General features: G+C 34.8%; 1 protein-coding gene across 3 annotated transcripts in view; it reads left to right on the forward strand.

The window, feature by feature from the left end:
• sema3bl (sema domain, immunoglobulin domain (Ig), short basic domain, secreted, (semaphorin) 3bl) overlaps positions 1-24,109 on the forward strand; it is a 192,731-nt gene that overhangs the window by 151,616 nt on the left and 17,006 nt on the right. For all 3 annotated transcript variants that reach the window (XM_061985522.2, XM_061985523.2, XM_061985524.2), the window contains 9 exons: positions 2,897-3,013; positions 3,160-3,302; positions 9,836-9,950; positions 11,717-11,786; positions 11,878-12,022; positions 18,344-18,575; positions 22,237-22,328; positions 22,400-22,441; positions 23,837-24,062. In XM_061985522.2, the coding sequence (XP_061841506.2) occupies positions 2,897-3,013; positions 3,160-3,302; positions 9,836-9,950; positions 11,717-11,786; positions 11,878-12,022; positions 18,344-18,575; positions 22,237-22,328; positions 22,400-22,441; positions 23,837-24,062 (1,182 nt within the window). The remainder of the gene's footprint in view (positions 1-2,896; positions 3,014-3,159; positions 3,303-9,835; positions 9,951-11,716; positions 11,787-11,877; positions 12,023-18,343; positions 18,576-22,236; positions 22,329-22,399; positions 22,442-23,836; positions 24,063-24,109) is intronic.

The raw sequence follows: 24,109 nt of genomic DNA on the forward strand, positions 1-24,109 counted from the left end.
CACTAAGAGGGACTACCCTCAATACTTCTTAGACGGAAATAAAAAAAATGACAACATAAAGGAAGTAGTTGAAAGCTTCAATAATTATTTTGTAAATATTGGACCAACATTGGAAGAAAGGATTCCAGACCCAGTTTCAATTGAGGACTATAATGATACCATAGAGCGAAATCCCAACTCCATGTTCCTCAGTAATGTGACACAGGAGGAAATAGTTACAATCGTGAAAAAATGTAAATCCAAGACTTCAACTGATTGTAATGAAATTGATATGGAAACGATAAAAAAGGTTATTGAAGAGATTTCAGGACCATTAATGTATATTAGTAACCTATCATTTCAAACAGGTACATTTCCAAACAAAATGAAAATAGCTAAAGTTGCACCAATTTACAAGACTGGCGACAAACATCAATTTACAAACTATAGACCTGTTTCCTTACTTCCACAATTTTCTAAAATCATTGAAAAACTGTTCAATAACAGATTAGAGAGTTTCATAAATAAAAATAGAATACTCGAAGAAAATCAATATGGATACAGAGCTAATGTTTCAACTTCGATGGCTTTAATTGAAATTACAGAAGAAATTACCAATGCTATAGATAATAAAAAATGTGCGGCAGCAGTTTTTATGGATCTAACTAAAGCATTTGACACAATTAATCACAATATTTTAATCAAAAAACTAGAACGATATGGCATCAGAGGGTTAGTCTTAAACTGGATAAGAAGTTATCTAATGAACAGGAAACAATACGTGAAGGTAGGCGAACACACCTCTACAACGCTAAATATATCCTGTGGTGTACCTCAGGGATCAATACTAGGACCTCAATTATTCAATCTATATATAAATGACATTTGTAAAGTTACAAAAGATTTAAAGTTAGTATTATTTGCGGATGATACAACAGCGTTTTGTTCAGGAGAGAATACACAGAAGATACTACAAATAATAACAGAAGAAATGAACAAATTAAAAAGATGGTTTGACAAAAACAGACTATCGTTGAATCTCAGTAAAACTAAAATAATGCTATTTGGTAACAGTAGAAGAGAAAGTCAAACACAAATACAAATAGACGGAATAGAAATTGAAAGAGTAAATGAAACCAAATTTCTAGGTATAATGATTGATGATAAACTGAACTGGAAATCTCACGTAAAAAATATACAACATAAAGTAGCAAGAAACACGTCAATAATGAATAAAGCAAAACATGTTCTAGACAAAAAATCACTTCATATTCTCTACTGCTCACTAGTGTTACCATATCTGAGTTATTGTGCAGAAATATGGGGAAATAATTACAAAAGTACACTTCATTCATTAACGGTGTTACAAAAAAGATCAGTTAGAATAATACATCATGTTGGATATAGAGAACACACAAATCCTTTATTTATTGAATCAAAGATTCTGAAATTCTATGACATAGTGAATTTGCAAACAGCTAAAATTATACACAAAGCAAACTATAACCTGCTACCCAAGAATATACAACAATTCTTCTCAAAAAAAGAGGAGAAATATAATCTTAGAGAGAAATGTAATTTAAAACATTTGTATGCACGTACAACGCTTAAGACCTTCAGTATATCAGTATGTGGAATTAAATGATGGAATGGATTAAGCAAAGCAATCAAACAATGTACTAATATGATCCACTTCAAGAAACTCTTCAAACTTAAAGTGTTTACAAAGTATAAAGAAGAAGAACCATGATAAACATTCTGAATTTATTTAACTCATCCATTCTTTCATTCTTTCACTCACAAAATAATCTTACTTATCTCAACATATGAAATGTAACTTACTTCACCAATTATTATTTATTTACTTATTTTATTGTGATTACTTATGGAGTATATTGTGAATAAATTGAGAACAGGAAGTGAACAAAAGTTTTAGCAACTGTCATGTAAAAGAAAAGGGGTAGGATTAAATAAGCTTTGCTTCTTCCTACTCCTTTTCGAACATGTTGAAAAGAGAAACTGGAGATTGTGATGTATCATGTTGTATACTTGCATGTTCGAAATAAACTCAAACTCAAACTCAAACTCAACTGCCTCGCCACTTATGGTAGTTCCTCCTATCTGGTCACGTGCTAGCATGCTAACATAAGCACACTAACATTTTATGCTTGCATTTTTTGCAAATGTTGTTGGTCTAAAAATCATGGCTTTTCATAGTTTTCGCCATCCTAGAAGTATGCCAACTGTTCTTATATTATAATGCCAACATTAACATGCTAACATTTTATGCTAGCATGCTGATTTTAATCATTTAATATTTAATTGATACTTTTCGCCAGTTTGCAAGTATATCAAGTGTTCCCATTATAATAATACTAACGTTATAATGCTAATGTTTTATGCTAGCATTTGAGCTAATTTTCTTCATTTTAACCTAAATATCAAGGCTTTTGATATTTGGCACCATCTCAGAAGTATGCTAACGCTTCTTATGTTATCATGTTAAAATTTTGAAATGTGGTCCAGTAGAAACGAGGACGTGTTGAGGTTGCATCTGCGGCCAAACAACGCTGGACAAAAGTTGATAAGCCGAATGGTTAACGACACCACCAAGGCAGTCTGCGGCTAGACGCACTAACCTTTGACCTGTTCTCTCCTAGCTCCTTTATTGTCTGGTTTTAGGTTGTTTCCCACAGCAAATCCCCCAAATCCTCGACTGCTAAGTCGGCGTTTTCACTAAACGGAGTCTTCCTCTCAGTGGAGAAAGATCATTTTAGTGGTATTGTTCTCCCAATTGGTCCACACGGGATCTGCCGGGTTTCCTCTTCTCTTTCTTGGACCACAATGCTCAAGTGTCACCAACGATTTCCTCCACGCGCTCGACTTCTTGTTCTTGACCGACCTCTCTTCCTCCTAGGTGGGGAGTTATTTACGGGACTGACGGCGGACTTCTTGGGACGAGATTCTGTGATCTTCAGAAGCTTGGGCGGTCGCTCCACCATGAGGACGGAGACAGACCATAAAATCCTCCACGGTAATAGGAGGGCGTCACCCACGTTGTAAATCCACAGTCTCCGACATTCGAGTCTTTTTTAGCACCGGAAGAACATCTGGATATGTTCGATCGCGTGTTAACTGTCGTGAGTTATGAACACGACTTTCTTGCTCTCCTCCCTTAAGATCCCAAGTTCGTGGCGTCTCACCTCATCCCGGACAACGACGACAGAGACGATGACAAAGTCTACTTTTTCTTTACGGAGAAGGCCACGGAGGCGGGCGACAGGGAGGAGGCCATTCATACACGTGTCGGACGAGTGTGTGCGGTGAGTTTCCGTGCGACGCGCAGCTTTAACGATCAGCATCCACACTTCCGGTTAGTGGGTTTGGTTTTTTAGATGCTTGCACATATTGGCGGCTTTACCGGAACTAGTTATGGGCCTGCAGCTAAGCTGAGCTATTCTATTTTATTCTTCCGCGCTTAATACGGGACGAACCGACCAATGAACCCCAACATATCTTGTACCGTTGGAAAGGTCTCGATTGCACCTACGCTGCTACTTTATTTTTGGAACATTTAGTGTTACCATGGCGACGCTATTAGGGGAAAAGACGCTCAGCGGGCCCATTAATTAGGTACACTTGGGCCAACTGATTAGGTACACACCTTTACAATGGTAGATTTTTTTTTTCAGGAAACTCTTCTTAGATTCCTCATTCCTCAACGGATTTTAACCGTTCCAACGTCTAAATGTTCAGTACATTCAGGACATGCTATCTTGGTAGGGGCTAGCTTGCTAACTATTGGCATTTTTACTTTTTAGCTATTTTACTCATATAAAAATATGAATACCAGACATGATGTAGGAACGCTACAGAACTGACTCGCCACTTGAGGTGGTTCCTCCTATCTGGTCACGTGCTAGCATGCTATTGTTAGCATGCTAACATTTTATGCTAGCAAATGTTGGTTTATACCTAAAATCATGGCTTTTGATGGTTGGCGCTGTCTTAAAAGTATGCTAATTGTTTTTATGTTATCATGCCAACATTAACATGCTAACATTTTATGCTAGCATGCTAATTTTAATAATTTAAACCTAAAATTTGCGGATTTTGATACTTATCGCCATCTTGCGAGTACAATCCCCGTTTCCATATGATTTGGGAAATTGTGTTGGATGTAAATATAAACGGAATACAATGATTTGAAAATCCTTTTCAACCCATATTCAATTGAATGCACTACAAAGACAAGATATTTGATGTTCAAACTCATAAACTTTATTTATTTTTTTGCAAATAATAATTAACTTAGAATTTCATGGCTGCAACACGTGCCAAAGTAGTTGGGAAAGAGCATGTTCACCACTGTGTTACATGGCCTTTCCTTTTAACAACACTCAGTAAACGTTTGGGAACTGAGGAGACACATTTTTTAAGCTTCTCAGGTGGAATTCTTTCCCATTCTTGCTTGATGTACAGCTTAAGTTGTTCAACAGTCCGGGGGTCTCCGTTGTGGTATTTTAGGCTTCATAATGCGCCACACATTTTCAATGGGAGACAGGTCTGAAGCCTCGTTGATGTAACACGTGGCTTGGCATTGTCTTGCTGAAATAAGCAGGGGCGTCCATGGTAACGTTGCGTGGATGGTTTTTGCAAAACCTGTATGTACCTTTCAGCATTAATGGCGCCTTCACAGATGTGTAAGTTACCCATGTCTTGGGCACTAATACACCCCCATACCATCACAGATGCTGGCTTTTCAACTTTGCGCCTATAACAATTTGGATGGTTCTTTTCCTCTTTGGTCCGGAGGACACGACGTCCACAGTTTCCAAAAACAATTTGAAATGTGGACTCGTCAGACCACAGAACACTTTTCCACTTTGTATCAGTCCATCTTAGATGAGCTCAGGCCCAGCGAAGCTGACGGCGTTTCTGGGTGTTGTTGATAAACGGTTTTCGCCTTGCATAGGAGAGTTTTAACTTGCACTTCCAGATGTAGCGACCAACTGTAGTTACTGACAGTATAAATCAATGAATTGAAAGTAAAAAATAAATAAAATGGTACTAATTATTATAAATCAATAAATTTAAAGTAAAAATCAATGAAATGGTATACATATTTATGAATTATTGAATTAGAAATAGAGTTAGAAAAAATAACTACAACTGTACAAATATTTATTAGTTTATGAATTTAAAATAAAAATTAATGAAATGGTACCAATATCATAAATGAATGAATTAAAATTAAAATAAATGTAATGGTACAAAAATGTAAAATTAATTAATTGAAATTAAAAATAAATAAAATCGTACTAATAGTTATTATTAATGAATTGGAAGTAAACATTTATGAAATTGTACAAATATTTAAGAATTTATCAATTTAAAGTATTTATAAATATATGAATTGAAAATAAAAAATGAAATGGTACAAATATTTATAAATAAATGCATTTTAAAGTAAAAATACATGACATAGTATACATAATTATGCATTATTGCTTCACGGTGGCAGAGGGGTTAGTGCATCTGCCTCACAATACGAAGGTCCCTAGTAGTCTTGGGTTCAATCCCGGGCTCGGGATCTTTCTGTGTGGAGTTTGCATGTTCTCCCCGTGACTGCGTGGGTTCCCTCCGGGTACTCCGGCTTCCTCCCACCTCCAAAGACATGCACCTGGGGATAAGTTGATTGGCAACACTAAATTGGCCCTAGTGTGTGGATGTGAGTGTGAATGTTGTCTGTCTATCTGTGTTGGCCCTGCGATGAGGTGGCGACTTGTCTAGGGTGTACCCCGCCTTCCGCCCGATTGTAGCTGAGATAGGCTCCAGCGCCCCCCGCGACCCCAAAGGGAATAAGCGGTAGAAAATGGATGGATGGATGATTTAGAAATAAAAATAAATGAAATATTTATCATTTGAAATGAATTCAAAGTAAAATATATGAAATGGTACAAATATTTCTGAATTATTTAATTTAAAATTTAAATTAACTAAATCATATACATATTTATAAATTATTTCACAAAAAATATAAATGAATGAAATATTTATAAAGTTAATTAATTTAAAATAACAAATAAATCAGTATAGGCATTTATTGAATTTTTTATTGAAAATTAATCAAAATGATTATTTAACTAAACAAAAACTAACTAAACTAAACGTTGAGTGATAGTTCCTGCCGGGGTCTCCACTAAGATGTGATGTTCCAGAGTAAAGAGGGCATGTTGGGTAATAAATTGAGCAGGAAACATGTCTGTGTTTATGTCACTGGCCCCACTTGTCTTCTCTTTATAGCAGTCTTGTAAAATGTCCATTACTTCTTTAGCATATAAAAGTTTACCAGCACTTTATTTATTTTGGTTTGCACACAATTGAGCTGAAATTTGCTGATGCAATGTTTTTTCCCCACATTGATAGTGCAAACAAAGTATCTGGCGTGGGAGTTTAGTGGGAAGCAGAGAAGGAGCTCATTGGTCAGGTGTGGGATGTTCAGACATGCACACCCTCAGGAACAAAACATCTGCTGAGGAAGCGTTTGCGGAGTTTGCACGTTAGCAGCCAGGACCTCCTCTTGGACTTTCTCATTTCCTGGCCGATCCCTTCTGGGTTTAGAATCTAGGCCAAAAGCCTCTCTGTGATATACAGCGTGGGTTTTAGACGCTCATGATCAAGAGAGGCTCCGCAAGGACACATCCGAACTCTCTTGTGAGCTATCAAGTGTTGACATTTCCCTAAAGAGGATATATATGTTTAAGAAGGAGAAATCTTTCAAATATTTACAAGAGAATGAAGCCCTTCTCCTTCCAAAGCACACACAGCTGTCGGATTTCACTTCCACCATCCCAGCTTGCGTTTTTTCTTGCTGCGTGCGGCGAGCACAAATATATCAAGAATATATAGGTATGCTAACAAGGCTGAATGAAAATATACATAACCACAGTGGTAGCAATACTTTGGAAAGTACTTTTAACCCCTTTCAGACAACTTCATACATTTTGGATGATGTTCAAATTTAAAAAAAGAAAAAAGAAACGTTTTCCCATAAGAAATGGACATAGAGTATAAGCTGTCATGGTCATATTACCTTTATTATTAATTGCACGGACAATGTATGACCTAACCTTTCTATACATATATATATATATATATATATATATATATATATATATATATATATATATATATATATATATATATATATATAAACACACATATATGTACTGAATGTATATATAATATGTATATAATGTGTGTATAAATGTGTATATATATATATATATATATATATATATATATATATATATATATATATACATATATATATATATATATATATCGTGGTGAGAGTGTTTTTCCCATCTTGCACTCTAATGACTTTAAATGGGTGTAATCTTGAATTATTTTTATGGTGTTTGGACGTTTTTCATAATATCCACAAAGTTCAGTGAGCATGTTGTGTTATGTGTGACAATGTGTGTTGACCTTTATGACCTTCATGTTAGTAACTTTAAAAAAACCAAAAAACTTATGCACCATGACTAGGTAAGGTTGTTTGGATTGTGTCGTATAAGTAAATGCTGTGCTATTATGTCGAAGTACATTCAAAGGACTTTGATCTGATTAACTCACATTGGCCACCAGATGGCAGCAAATATGTGGCCCTTTATTTTAAGATTGATTTGAAAGCACTCCGCCTTGCGATGCTTTACGTCTCGCAGGTCAGATTGAAGAAGCTGGCAGACCGCGGGCCGTATTTAGTTAGTTAGTTAGTTTATTTAGTTGTAAGTCTGTCTAAAATAATGTGAGGTGACTACAATTGAAGAATAACATTTTGTTCTGTACAAAAATAGCAAGTGCCGGCAATAGCAAATAACAATACCAGCGCTGGGGAGGAGACCGAGCTGTCTTAAGTGTGTAGCCTTCCTTGACGGGGATCACAACTGAAAGTTAACTTGGCGCGTGTGCAGAGCGCACATAACATTCTCCTCCACTCTTGCTCCCTGCACCTGGCACTTCTTCCTCCGGAACGTAAATGAGATTTGGTGTGTGTGTAATTGTAAGGATAGGAAACAAAGGGGCCATTCATGTTCTGTCCCTCAACATAATGTACTGTAGATCTCATGTACAGTCATCCTGTCCAAAAGAGGGAAAATATTCCTCTAACACTACTTAACTTAAACTACCGTATTTTCAGGACTTTAGAGCGCACCGGTATGTAAGCCACACCCACTAAATTTAAGAAGAAAGAAAAGTTTTTCCATATATTAGTCGCATATATACGTTGTGAAATGAGTTGTTTACACAGAAATATTTTGGAAATGTTTATTTACATACAGTACCTTGATTGTTTCCAAACAGTGTCTGTAACACGGCAGTAAAATGGTTGATCAAACAAAACAGAAGTCATCGTCATGGACCCACTAGCTGTGCTAGCTAGCTCTCCAATCAGCTAAACAGACTCAATAACTCCCTGTTGATGTTTTGGTGAGTTTGTGAAACTGAAACAATACAAAAAGAATGCAGTTATAAGTTAATGCTAACACAGACACTTGTAAACGTGTTAGCATATTAGCTAATGCTAACAACGCTAGCTTCATTACGTTGTGATAGCACATACAAATATGCAGGAAACACTCCTACAGACATCACACATGGGACAGTTTATCCATCCATTCATTTTTTATTGCTTGTCCCTTTTGGGGTCGCGGGGGATTGCTGAAACCTATCTCAGCTGCATTCGGTTTTGTAAGTAAGAATTGTTTTAGTTGTATTGTAAAACTTACAAACGTTGCTTGGAGAGACGAATGAAGAATCCATCGGCGTAAAAACGCTATGGACGGTTAAAAGACGGAACGGCACTTGTACTTCCGGTTCAAACTTTAAACAGCAGGAAACACTGTAGGCACTCATCCAGTAGCACCTGCAGTGAGCGAACTCGTCCAAAAGATGGCGCCTTAGCACAAACACTAACACACCTTTTCGGCGTCTTTGCGTGTGTTTCATGAAAACTATTTGCAATATGGCCGTCAGCGAACAAAATAATAATGTACAGTATTTCTACGGTATCTCCTTCCAGCTGCTTTTCCTTCAAACACACCATCAGCAGCTTCTCTGTATTTTCATGGATAAATGTCCGCTGTTTACTATTATTTTAACGTTATGGACTCATTCTGGTTCAGCATAGTGCAGGCTAGCAGTGCTATGCTCCAACTGCTTCACCAAGTTACACGCACTGTCATGTTTGTGATTTTTTTTTCTTCTTAAATTTAAATGAATATCATTCACTTCATCTTCACAGCACTGTTCTTCACACTCCATGTTTTTCCTTTGCATGCTTGGAAAAACAAAGTCATGTCCATCTTTAGCTATAAGCTAATGCTAGCGAGTAAGACGGCATGTTTTGGTGGGTTCACCGTGACATTGGCTACGCTAAATAGTGCTGGGGCGGCTCGTAACCTCAATTTTTGCTCGTGACCTAAAGCTAGTACTACTGTATTATTAGATATTGCAGTCTTTTGCTGTCAGCCATAATGCAAAGCTAAAATGTTTTGCTCAGTTAGCTTAGCATACACTTAGTATCTTAAATGTACACAATTTCTCAAAACTCTACAAGGGCCCACTGTAGTCATACAAATAACGTAATACCTTCCCGTCTCCTCTCTTACCTGACACATGAAACCTGACAAATTAGGGGCGTGCACTCTCCACTTTAGCCGCCAGATGGCAGTGGAGTGTTGAATATCTTAAAGTGTGTTTTGTGGCAATTCCAACTTTGACCACAGCGTCAGTTGCTGTGTGTTGTTATTGTTTATAGATGTTCTTTCTGTTTGTTGGGTCATGGCAGAATGACGTGGGAGGACAGAGAGTTCTGGTCAACAAGTGGAGCACCTTCATCAAAGCCAGACTGGTTTGTTCTGTGCCAGGACCGCACGGCATCGACACACACTTCAACCAACTTGGTACCTGCCTTAACTTACCTAATCTTCCTCGTACCCTATATATATATATATAAATATATATATGCTTGGAAAAACAAAGCCATGTCATGGTCATCTATATTTATATTGATATATATATATATATATATATATATATATATATATATATATATATATATATATATATATATATATATATATATATATATATATATATATACATGCATATATATATATGTATATATATAAATATAAATATAGATATATATATATATTTGTGTGTATATGTATATATTTAAAAAAAAAAATATATTCATACTTATGCATGCTTGAAAAAACTAAGTCATGTCATGTCCAACTATATGTGTGTGTGTGTGTGTGTGTGTGTGTGTGTGTGTGTGTGTGTGTGTGTGTGTGTGTGTGTGTGTGTGTGTGTGTGTGTGTGTAAATATATTACATAACCTTCCTCGTACCCTATATATATATATATATATATATATATATATATATATATATATATATATATATATATATATATATATATATATATATATATATATATATAAATATGCTTGGAAAAACAAAGTCATGTCATGGTACATCTATTTTTTCATATATATATACAGTATATATATATATATATGCATATATATATATATATATGTATGTACTGTAGATGTGTGTGTGTGTGTGTGTGTGTGTGTGTGTGTGTGTGTGTGTGTGTGTGCTTATGTATATATGTATATATTTTTTATTTTATTTTATTTTTTTATTTTTTTAATATATATATATATATATATATATATATATATATATATATATATATATATATATATATATATATATATATATATATATATATATATATATATATATACGTATGCATGCTTGAAAAAACAGTCATGTAATGTCCAACTATATGTGTGTGTGTGTGTGTGTGTGTGTGTGTGTGTGTGTGTGTGTGTGTGTGTGTGTGTGTGTGTAAATATATTACATAACCTTCCTCGTACCCTATATATATATATATATATATATATATATATATATATATATATATATATATATATATATATATAAATATGCTTGGAAAAACAAAGTCATGTCATGGTACATCTATTTTTTCATATATATATACAGTATATATATATATATATGCATATATATATATATATATGTATGTACTGTAGATGTGTGTGTGTGTGTGTGTGTGTGTGTGTGTGTGTGTGTGTGTGTGTGTGTGTGTGTGTGTGTGTGTGTGCTTATGTATATATGTATATATTTTTTATTTTATTTTATTTATTTATTTTTTTAATATATATATATATATATATATATATATATATATATATATATATATATATATATATATATATATATATATATATATATACGTATGCATGCTTGAAAAAACAGTCATGTAATGTCCAACTATATGTGTGTGTGTGTGTGTGTGTGTGTGTGTGTGTGTGTGTGTGTGTGTGTGTGTGTGTGTGTGTGTGTGTGTGTGTGTGTGTGTATATGTGTGTGAGTCTGGATAAGTTTTTGCCTCATCCCTCACTTAAAGGGTGAGTGAAGAATGGTGTTTTCTCGATGTGAAGTGGGAAAGAGAAAGAGATGATACAGTATTATCTGCTCACAGATGCTACCTGGTGGTTTTTTAAGCACACTGCCGCTAGTCCTGGATAAATGAACCAACCCCCACTCCTTCATTTTTCAGTCACATGCAGGATTCTCACAGGAATTAGCTATCTCAATACTAACTAGTGCTTGTCTTTCTACCCAAACAGAGGATGTTTTCTTGCTCAGGACCAAGGACGAGAGAAACCCGGATATTTATGCCATCTTTAGCACTATCAGGTAAAAAAAAAACACATCATAGAAAATCATTAATATATTTTTTGCATTATATATAGTCGTGTTTAAATGTCATTGTTCCTCTCCCCTACAGTAATGTGTTCCAGGGTTTTGCCGTGTGCGTTTATCGCATGGCCGACATCAGAGAGGCCTTTAACGGGCCGTTTGCCCATAAAGAGGGCCCGGACTACCAGTGGGGGGCCTATGAGGGCCGTGTCCCTTACCCAAGACCAGGAGTGGTGAGTCGCTTTTCACATTTTTTCTTTGAAATAGATATTGAATCGTAATTAGGAATATTTTGCTAAAAAATTTAAAAATAAATGAACAAAAGAATATGTTGCTACATTTGCTGGTCATGCATGCAAACTAATTTATAGAGATAAGATGATAATAACAGGTCAAGGGTCGTAATAGTATGGCAATATGGACATTGGACACCATGGACTACAATTTTGGGGAACTTTACCAGACAACTTTATGACTTTATGACTGGTCATAAAGTCATAAAGGCTCCACTTTTCAAAATGTGCTAGCTCGATGCTAATCCTCATTGAATATGCCATACACATGCTACCAATTAGCATTAGGGATTTTACATGGCGATTTCAACACCTCCAAATTTGTTATGTACGGCAGTGAACATTAATTTCCCCAATGGCAATAAATCTAAATCTAAATCTAATGTAATGAAAACCACAACCAGGATGCACGATACGATCAAACAACTGGCGTGTAATAAGTACAATACTGTATTGGGAATTTTCTAATCAAGTAGCCAAACAAAATTGTCTTTCTTTGATCTATTGGAGTAGTTTGAACACCTCAAAAAGCACAGGTCACATTCACAGCAAAGTATGTAAGGAGTGTGCAATAGGAAGAGAGGGCGGGAGGGAGGGAGTAGGCTCAGTTTGGCGGGGGGAGAGAACTGCCCGCATGCTAACATTTTTGTTAATTTTGCAGGATTACACCTTAGTGTCAAATATTTTGATATTTTACATATGAATACTGTCTGCATGCTAACATTAGCATGCTATCTGTTTAGCTAATTTTACAAGTATGCACTTCAGAGTTATATTTTGTTACTTTACTTTATCTTGTTAGCATGATATCTTCTTAACTAAGTTGGCAGGTATACACCTCAAAGTCATAATTTGTTACTTGACTTTGTGTTGTTAGCATGATAACTTATGAACTAAGTTGGCAGGTATACACCTCAGAGTCATAATTTGTTACTTGACTTTGTGTTGTTAGCATGATAGCTTCTTAACTAAGTTGGCAAGTATACACCTCAGAGTCATAATTTGTTACTTTACTTTATCTTGTTAGCATGATAGCTTCTTAACTAAGTTGGCAAGTATACACCTTAGAGTCATAATTTGTTACTTTACTTCATCTTGTTAGCATGATAGCTTCTTAACTAAGTTGGAAAGTATACACCTCAGAGTCATAATTTGTTACTTAACTTTGTGTTGTTAGCATGTCAACCTTAGCATACTAGATTTTTTGCACATTTTGCAGGCATGCACCTCAGAGTCAAATATTTTGCGGGCATACACCTCAGAGTCAAATATTTTGTTATTTCACATTTAACTGTCTGCATGTTAACTTTAGCATGCTAGCTTTATAGCTAATTTTGCAAGTATCTACCTCAGCGTCGAATATTTTGTCATTTTATGTATGTTAACTGTTGGCATGTTTACTTTAGCATGCCAGCTTTTTAGCTAATTTTGCCGGTATACACCTCAGTCATATTGTGTTATGTTATCTTGTTAGCATAATAGATTCTTAACTAATTTGGCAAGTATACCCCTTAGAGTCATATTTTGTTATTTGACTTTGCGTTGTTAGCATGCTAACCCTAGCATACTAGATTTTAAGCACATTTTGCAGGTATACACATACAGAGTTAAATGTTCAGTAATTTCAGGCTAGCTTGTTGTGCTTATTTGACAGGTAAAGACTTAAGGGTCATATATTTCCTTACTTATATTGCTAGCGCGCTAGCAGGTAGTATTTCAATTTAACTTTGACTTTTGAACACCCACACGCAATTTCTACGTAAATAGTTTTTTCGAGTTTCTTGCTATAAATCTAACCTTATCTCGCATCATAACCCCATCCATCCATCCATTTTCTACCGCTTGTACCTTTCATAACTCCAATAATAATAATGTTTTGTCACATGAGGTGTGGAAAAAGCCCGATATTGGTCAAGTTAACGTACGGCCGCTGTGTACATTCAGAGCAGGGGTGACCAAACCTTTTCCACTGAGGTCCACAGACTGACAAATCAAAGGATGTGGTGGCCATTTTGGTAGTTTTCACCTTCAAATCCAGTACAATAAAAAATGAATGCTGAAGATTCAAAGCTGAGCTGAAACGTTAACAGTTAGCGCGCTAGCCAGATAGCGGCAAGCAACGAAATATAACAGCAACATAGCACGCTAACAGTACTATGCTAACATGCTGACAATGGCATGCTTACAGTTAAAAAATTAGTGAAATATTAAAATATACGACATCCAAATTAGCTAAAAAAAGCTACCATGCTAATGTTAGAATGCTAAAATGCAAACTAACTTGCGTCAAGTACCAAAATCTAATACTCTGTGGTGTTTACCTGGAATTTTTTTTTTTAATTGCTAGCATGCTATTAATAGCATACTGAGGTATATACATACAAAATTAGCTAAAAAAATGGTATACTGACACTAACATGCTAACAGGTATTATTCGTCAAGTAAAAAAGTATTTGACGTTTTTCTGCAAAATGCTAATATTAGAATGCTATCGATTGTACAGCGCGCCGTTAAAAATTTAGCTCTTATTATTATTATTATATTAATATTATTTTTTAAATAAAATTAAAAAAAGTAAAAAAATAAAAATAAAAAGTATATATATATATATTTGGTAGCTAAAAAAGGAAGAATTATTAATTTTTGAAAATTATGAATCGATTTAAGGATTGCGATTCAGATATGAATCAATATTTTTGTGCACCCAGTTTCAATTCAGTGTAAAAAAAAAAATCAGTGTAAAAAATTCTGTGTAAAGAAATCAGTGTAAAACAATTCAGTGTAACAAAATTATGTGTAAAAAATTCATCGTAAAAAATTCACTGTAAAAAAATTCAGTGTAAAAAAAATAAGTGTAAAAACGGGCCGCACCTTGGACACCCCTGCCTTGGAGCCTGTCCTAATTTCCAACACAAGCACCCGTAATCACACGCCGCTCGTTAAGCCTCGTTTGCGGAGCGAGTGGGAACGTATGAACGTATGAATCCCACGCGAGAGCGACAGAAATCGCTGAGTGTTCACTCTGCTGATTAACAGGAATGTGCAGCTGGCATTCATATCTGTTCTCTTTAAAAAAAAATCAAAGATAAAAATATTAGTCCACCACAAGTTATTTGGCGTGTTTGTTTAAGCACCAGTCAGAATTCCGATGGCTTACTTCTTTGGCAACACTCTGCTCTTTTTATTGGGTTCCTTGTCCTAAAAGATTAAAGCTGGAGGCTAAGACATCACATCTCCTTATTTAGCCGTCAGAATGAAAAGCAGACTTGGATTGTTAACGCTGGCTGTTTATCTAGCATGCAAGTATTCTTCTGATGGGATCTTCTTCGTTGGTTGCCTGACCTTTGGTCGTTATCGCTTCTTTGTGTCACGTCTAACAGCCTTTGTCCGTCAAGGAGTATCACGTTCATCTCGCTTTTAGCCCTTGTGCCAGACATGTGGAGTGTTTTGAATACCGTATTTTTCAGAGTATAAGTCGCTCCGGAGTATGAGTCGCTCCGGAGTATAAGTCGGACCGGCCGAAAATGCATAATAAAGAAGGAAAAAAACATATATAAGTTGCACTGGAGTATAAGTCGCATTTTTGGGGGAAATTTATTCGATAAAACCCAACACCAAGAATGAACATTTGAAAGGCAATTTAAAATAAATAAAGAATAGTGAACAACAGGCTGAATAAGTGTATGTTATATGACGCATAAATAACCAACTGAGAACGTGCCTGGTATGTTAACGTAACATATTATGGTAAGAGTCATTCAAATAACTATAACATATATGTTACATGATAGCTTCTTGGTAAACGTATAGCATGTTCTATATATAGAACATGCTATACGTTTACCAAACAATCTGTCACTCCTAATCGCTAAATCCGATGAAATCTTATACGTCTAGTCTCTTACGTGAATGAGCTAAATAATATTATTTGATATATTACGGTAATGTGTTAATAATTTCACACATAAGTCGCTCCTGAGAATAAGTCGCACCCCCGGCCAAACTATGAAAAAAACTGCAACTTATAGTCAGAAAAATACGGTAAATAAAATAAATCTGTTGATTCAGTTTGATTCATAGATACTCGATTCGATCTGCCGTTCCTCACAGATTTGAATGGATGAAATTCTAGATTCAATGCGGTTTTCGATTGAACCCGTTAGTGCAATGTATTATTTGGTGTAATAATTATCATGAAACTTTTTCAAAACAAGTTGCAGGTTTGTAAAGTTCAAACGTCTTTTTAAAAACTAATTGTTGTACAATAACTATATATATATATATATATATATATATATATATATATATACATGGTTCCTACATGTAAATGATCGTGGCGCGCCGCCATTGCTGGGTAAATGCCGCCACACCTTCAAAATAATTATTTTTTATGTGATAACATTTACATGAAAACATAGAGAGAAATATATGTATACATGTATGTATGTATGTATGTATGTGTATATATATATATATATATATATATATATACATATTTATGTATATATATGTGTATGTATATATATATATATATATATATATATATACATAAGTATGTATGTATGTATATATATATATGTGTATATATATATATATATATATATGTATACATATATATATGTATATATATATGTATACATGTATATATGTCTATATATGTGTATATGTATATATGTGTATATGTATACATTTTTTATTATTGATTTTTGAAAATATGAATTGATTTAATACATATAATATATATATATATATATATATATATATATATATATATATATATATATATTCCATATTAATGCATTTATATATATGCATGTATAAATCCATCCATCCATCCATTTTCTACCGCTTATTCCCTTCGGGGTCGCGGGGGGCGCTGGAGCCTATCTCAGCTACAATCGGGCGGAAGGCGGGGTACACCCTGGACAAGTCGCCACCTCATCGCAGGGCCAACACAGATAGACAGACGACATTCACACTCACATCCCAAAAAATAAAAATGTGAATGTGTATATATATATATATATACACACACATTTATTTAGAAAATATGTATTATAATATTGTATATTATATTATTCATATATTTTTTTAATTAAAAACAATATTTCTATATATATATATATATATATATATATATATATATATATATATATATATATATATATATATATATATATATATATATATATTTGGTAGCTAAAAAAAGGAAGAATTATTCATTTTTGAAAATTATGAATCGATTTGAGGATTGCGATCCAGATGTGAATCAATTGTTTGTGCACCCCTGAAATTTCAGTGTGAAAAAATTCAGTGTAAAAAAATTCAGTGTAAAAACAATCAGTGTAACAAAATTCAGTGTAAAAAAAATCTGTGTAAAAGATTCAGTGTACAAAAATTCAGTGTACAAAAATTCTGTGTATAAAAATTTAGTATAAAAAAATTCAGTGTGTACAAAATGTTCATTGTACATTCAGTGTATTTAAAAAAAACCGCAGTCGCATAAATTCAGTGTTAAATAAAAGCTTTCGTAATAAAGATACAAATTAACCTCCATATACACAAAAGTACCAAAAACTGGTACCGTTAAATATGGGTATCAATTCCCAGGTACCAAAAATTGCTACCGTATCGGTTAAAAATGTGAACGGTTCCCATTCCTAGTCCCGATACAATTTTTCCCTACTGATATCATATTGATCTTGGTACCTTGAGTATTGGCCGATCTGATAGGTATTATCAGGAATCATACATACATTCACTGAGTTAAACTGTAGTAAGTGGAATGGCGCAGACACATTTGTTCCAAGATACTTTCTGATGTGCCTTGGAGACATTATATGTGTACGTAACATGCAGTAGTTTGTATTGACAAATGTTTTACACTGCAATATTGTTCAATGGATATTAGGTATGGCGAGCTTGTGTGCTTAGATGTGGTGTAGCTCCTACTAGCCTATATATAGCCTACTATACTTAAATTTGAAAACACTACATAAGAAGCTATTTTTTAAACAAGCATTAATGAAGATTTGGAGTGCCTAAGAAGGGAAACATAAAGGAGTATATTGCAGAAACCATGTTGTAATAGCGAGCAGTCAATGGCAAAACTGCTGGCTCAGCATTATTAACGCTGGCAACACTTTAAAGCGTGTGCAGCGGTAGTTGACCTGCCATCTTGTACAGTGAGTAAAAACTCCCAGGGGGTTGCCTACAGCCGCAGAGGTTAACGCTAATGTTTCTCTCCCGCTGTTCCTCCAGTGTCCGAGTAAAATCACCAACCAGCCCGGCAGAGAGTTCGCCAGCACCAAAGACTTCCCCGACTCCGTGCTCCAGTTTGCCCGCGGCCACCCGCTCATGTGGCGCCCAGTGCAGCCCGCCCTGCGCCAGCCAGTCCTGGTCAAGGCCAACATTCCTTACAGGCTCAAGCAGATCGTGGTGGACCGCGTGGAGGCCGAGGACGGCCAGTATGACGTCATGTTCATCAGCACGGGTAAAAGACTGCAATCAGTCGTTACACTGGGGAAAAGTTTCTCCTAACCTCCAATCACAGGAACCTACTGTAAAACAACAACCGTAGATTTTACGGTAAAAAATAAATAAATAATAATGATAATAAAAAAATAACAGTGATAATGTTTTATCATTTACAGTAATTCAGTGGAAAAGCCACTCGAAATACAGGCAAAATGTTATCGTACCATTTTCATATTTACATTAATTAACTGTAAAAATAGCGACCAAAATGTTATGGTGAAAAGTAAATGGCAGCTCAGTTACCAGCATTTTGCCGAAAAAATAACAGTAGTACTGTAATAATAAAGACCAACATTTTTAAATACCGGCGACTGAGATGCCAGTTTTATTTCCCCCCGTAAAATCTACGGTCTTTATTTTTACAGTGCTTAACTGTAAACAGAAAAATAATGTCACATTAATTTAAAAAAATAACTGTGGTGTCGTTCTTTAATTTACAGTAATTCAGCGTAAAAAAACCTGTCAACTCAATCGCCACAATTGTACTGACTTTACATTTACAGTAATACACTGTAAAAATAACGATCGTAAATGTTATGGTAAAAAGTAAATGGCAGCTCAGTTACCAGAATTTTAACGAAAAAAATAACGGTAGTACTGTTTTTTAATTTACAGAATTCTGGTGTATAAACTACCGTAAATTTTACAGTAAAAAAAAGGCAACATTTTATCGTAAAAATAACAGAGGTACTGTTTTCATATTTACAGTAATTTACTGTAAAAATAAATGATAAATGGGTTGTACTTGTGGCTTCACGGTGGCAGAGGGGTTAGTGCATCTGCCTCACAATACGAAGGTCCTGAGTAGTCTTGGGTTCAATCCCAGGCTCGGGATCTTTCTGTGTGGAGTTTGCATGTTCTCCCCGTGACTGCGTGGGTTCCCTCCGGGTACTCCGGCTTCCTCCCACCTCCAAAGACATGCACCTGGGGATAAGTTGATTGGCAACACTAAATTGTGTGTGGATGTGAGTGTGAATGTTGTCTGTCTATCTGTGTTGGCCCTGCGATGAGGTGGCGACTTGTCCAGGGTGTACCCCGCCTTCCGCCCGATTGTAGCTGAGATAGGCTCCAGCGACCCCAAAGGGAATAAGCGGTAGAAAATGGATGGATGGATGGATGGGTTGAACTTGTATAGCGCTTTTCTACCTTCAAGGTACTCAAAGCGCTTTCACATTTACCCATTCACACACACATTCACACACTGATGGAGGGAGCTGCCATGCAAGGCGCTAACCAGCAGCCATCAGGAGCAAGGGTGAAGTGTCTTGTTCAGGACACAACGGACATGACGAGGTTGGTACTAGGTGGGGATTGAACCAGGGACCCTCGGGTTGCGCACGGCCACTCTACCACTGCGCCACGCCGTCCCTAATAAAATAAGGAACAACATTTAAGATACCGGCGACTGAGCTGCCAGTTTGTTTTTTTACCCTAAAATCTACAGTCTTTTTATTTTTACAGTGCTTTACTGTAAACGGAAAAACAATGTCACATTATTTTTTTTAAATTACTGTGGCACTGTATTTTAATTTACAGTAATTCAGTGTAAAATCAATCCTAAATTTTACGGTAAAAAAACTGTCAGCTCAATCGCCACAATTGTCCTAACTTCCCATTTACAGTAATACACTGTAAACTTAACGACTGGAAATTTTACATTAAAAAGTAAATGGCAGCTCGATTACCAGAATTTTACCAAAAAATAACAGTAGTACTGTTTTTTAATCTACGCAATTTTGGTGTAACAAAACACCAAAAAAAAAGTAAAAAAGTAAAAAACAAATGGCTACATTTTATCGTAAAAATAACAGAGGTACCGTTTTCATATTTACAGAAATTTACTGTAAATACAACGACCAACATTTTAAAAGACCGGCGACTGAACTGCCAGTTTAGTTTTTTCCCCGTTAAATCTACGGTCTTTATTTTTACAGTGCTTTACTGTAAACAGAAAAATAATGTCACATTATTATTTTCAAATAACTGTGGCACCGTTTTTTTAAATTTACAGCAATTCAGTGTAAACTCAATCCTAAATTTTATGGTAAAAAAAAAAGTCAGCCAATCGTCACAATTGTACCGACTTCCCATTTACAGTAATACACTGTAAAAATAACAACCGTATATTATATGGTAAAAAGTAAATGGCAGCTCAGTTACCAGAATTTGTACGAAAAAATAACAGTAGTACTCTTTTTAATTTACAAAATTTTAGTGTAAAAACAACTGTAAATTTTACAATAAAAAAAATTGGCAGCTCAGTCACTAGAATTTTACTGTAAAAAATGTTGTGAGACCATTATTCTATTTGCAGTAATGTACTGTAAAGACAAGGACCGTAGATTTAACAGTAAAAAAAAAAAAAAAAAAAAAAAAAAAGGCAGCTATTTTACCATAAAAATAACAGTGGTACTGGTTTATAATTTACAGTAATTTAGTGGAAAAGCCACCGTAAATTTTATAGTGAAAAAACTGGCAACTCGATCGGCCAAATTTTATCGTCAAAATAACTCTTCTACCCTTTTCCTATTTACAGTAATGTACCGTAAAAATAGTGACCATACATTTTAAAGTACAGGCAACTGAACTGCCAGTTTATTTTTTATTGTAAAATCTACGGTTGTTATTTTTACAGTGCTTTACTGTAAATAGAAAAATGGTGTCACATTGTTTTTTTTAAGTAACAGTGGCACTGTTTTTTGTTTATTTACAGTAATTCAGTGTAAAAAAAAACACCGCAAATTTTACGATAAACTAAAAAATTGGCAGCTCAATCGCCAAAATTGTGCCGACATTCAATTTACAGTAATACACCGTAAAAATAATAACCGTAGATTTTATGTAAAGAAAAAAATTGCAGCTAAGTTGCCAGAATTTAAGCGAAAAAATAACAGTGGTACTGTTTTTTAATTTTGAGAATTTTGGTGTAAAAACCACCGTAAATTTTACAGTAAAGAAAACTGGCAAAATGTTTTATATTTAGAGTAATTTACTGTAAAAAAAACCCTCCATAAATTTTACAATGAAAAAAAATGGCAGCTTAGTCGCCAGAGTTGTACCAAAAAATAACAGCGGTACTGTTTTTATTTAAATTTACAGAAGTACGGCATTAAAACCAGCGTCAATTTTACAGTTAAATTTTTTTTTTAAATGGCAGCTCAGTCACCGGAATTAAGTGTCAAAATTAATGCAAAACTATTATTCTATTTACAGTAAAGCACTGTAAAATGACTATAGGTTTTACGGTAAAAAAAACCCCAAAAAAACTGACAGCTTAGTCGCCAGTGTTTGACCTTTTTTAATTATAGTAATTCAGTGAAAAACACTTAAAAATGTACAGTAAAAAGACTGGCAGTAAAACAACAAAAAACAGTGGTACCCTTTTCCTATTTACAGAAATTTGGTGTGAAACCAAGTCTCAGTCAGCAGAATTTGACGCTGCATTTTTTACAGCGTGTTAATATTATTGTGAATATAGATTGCACTTGACTTTTTACATCGTGTTAATGAATATTATTGTGAATATAGATTTGACTTGATTTTTTACAGCGTGTTAATATTATTGTGAATATAGATTCGATTTGATTTTTTACAGCGTGTTAATTAATGTGTTTCAGACGTCGGTAGCGTGTTGAAAATCATCGCACTGCATGCTGGGAACAGCCTGGAAACAGAAGAGGTGACCCTGGAGGAGCTCCAAGTCTTCAAAGTATGTGTCTCTCACCACGCAGACCGCATGTCTCCTCACACTCGCTAAATAGCGTGCCGTTGTCGCCGCAGGTGCCCACGCCGATCACATCGCTGGACATATCCGTGAAAAGAGTAAGTCCACTTCCCTCCAAAACATTCTGTCAGCCAACTTTTCCACTTTAGGACTTCATGTTGGTTCTTTTTGCTAATAACCATAGTTTTTTGTGCAAAATCCTATTATGTAGAGCAATGGTGTCCAAAGTGTGGCCCGGGGGCCATTTGTAGCCAATAGCTAATTTTTTAATGGCACATTTCAAAAATACTATTGGAAAAAAAACATTAAAGTGGAATAAAAGAGCAAATGTAACAAGAAAAAGTTGCAATGTTGACACAAAGCTGCCATGCAGGCTGTTTTTGTCTTTAAAACTGTCATCACTAAAAACATAATAATGACTCAAAATCAATGTTGTTATGAATTGTTGACCTGCAGTATTTAAGGCGTTAATTACTTAAAAATTTGGAGAAAATATTGTGTTTGCCATATAAAATAAACTAAGTTTTGTTTGTCAAAAAAGGCATAAAACAAACAAAAAAGTATGAAAAAATAATTAAAAAAAATTTAATAGACCTCAGTGTTTATAGTAAAAACAAGTTTGATATATATATATATATATATATATATATATATATATATATATATATATATATATATATATATATATATATATATATATTGCATATTTTGTGTGTTTTCTTTGACAACAAGGGCATAAAACAAGCACACACAAAAAACATGAAAAAGTTATAAAATATTATAAAAGACCTAAGTGTTGGTAGTAAAAAATGTAAAATAAAAACAGGAATATTGCATATGTTTGTGTTTTCTTTGACAAAAATGGCATAACAAAACAAACAAAAAACATTAAAAAAAAGAATAACAATTACAGTGTTTACAGTAAAAAACAATAAAAAAAATAAAAATAAAATAAAATAAAAAAAAATATGTATATTGCATATGTTGTGTTTTCTTTGACAAAAGGGCATAAAACAAACAAACAAACAAAAAACATTTAAAAGTTATACAAAATTATATAGACCTAAGTGTTGATAGTAATAAAATATAAAAGAATCTATAAAAAATATTGTATATTTTGTGTGTTTTCTTTGGCGAAAAGTGCATAAAACAAACAAGAAAAATATGAAAAAGTAATAAAAAATATAATACAACAGTGTTGATAATTTAAAAAAAACAAAAAACACGTCGCATATTTTGTGTTTTTGCCATAAAAACAGCGTTTTGACAGAAAGGGCATAAAACATAAAAAATAAATAACTTTAAATGAACAGTTGATCTAGAGATTGAAGTGTTGAACAAAAACAATTTAAACACCTAATAAATGTGACTAATTTAAACTGAGAGTCTTCTGGGTGCCTGGGATCAAACTTGAGGTTAAAAAAAATTGTCATGGTTTTGAAAAAAAAAAAAAGATCAAAATGTTTTAGTTGTTGGGCCCTTGCTCTCCTCAGCAAGCCCTGTACTTGGGCTCCGGGGCGGGCGTGGCCCAGGTGAAGCTGCATCGCTGCCAGACCTACGGGAAGGCGTGTGCCGAGTGCTGCCTGGCCAGAGACCCTTACTGCGCCTGGGACGGCGCCTCCTGCGCTCCATACGTGCCGGGCAGCAAGCGCCGCTACCGCCGACAGGACATCAGGCACGGGAACCCGGCGCTGCAATGTCTGGACCAGAACTTTGGTGGTAAAGTACTAGGAGTTCATAATGATTCAGAGTGCATGAGAAAGTGG

This window comes from Nerophis lumbriciformis, linkage group LG23 (assembly GCF_033978685.3).
Source record: "Nerophis lumbriciformis linkage group LG23, RoL_Nlum_v2.1, whole genome shotgun sequence".
In the NCBI taxonomy this organism is placed as follows: Eukaryota; Metazoa; Chordata; class Actinopteri; order Syngnathiformes; family Syngnathidae; genus Nerophis; species Nerophis lumbriciformis.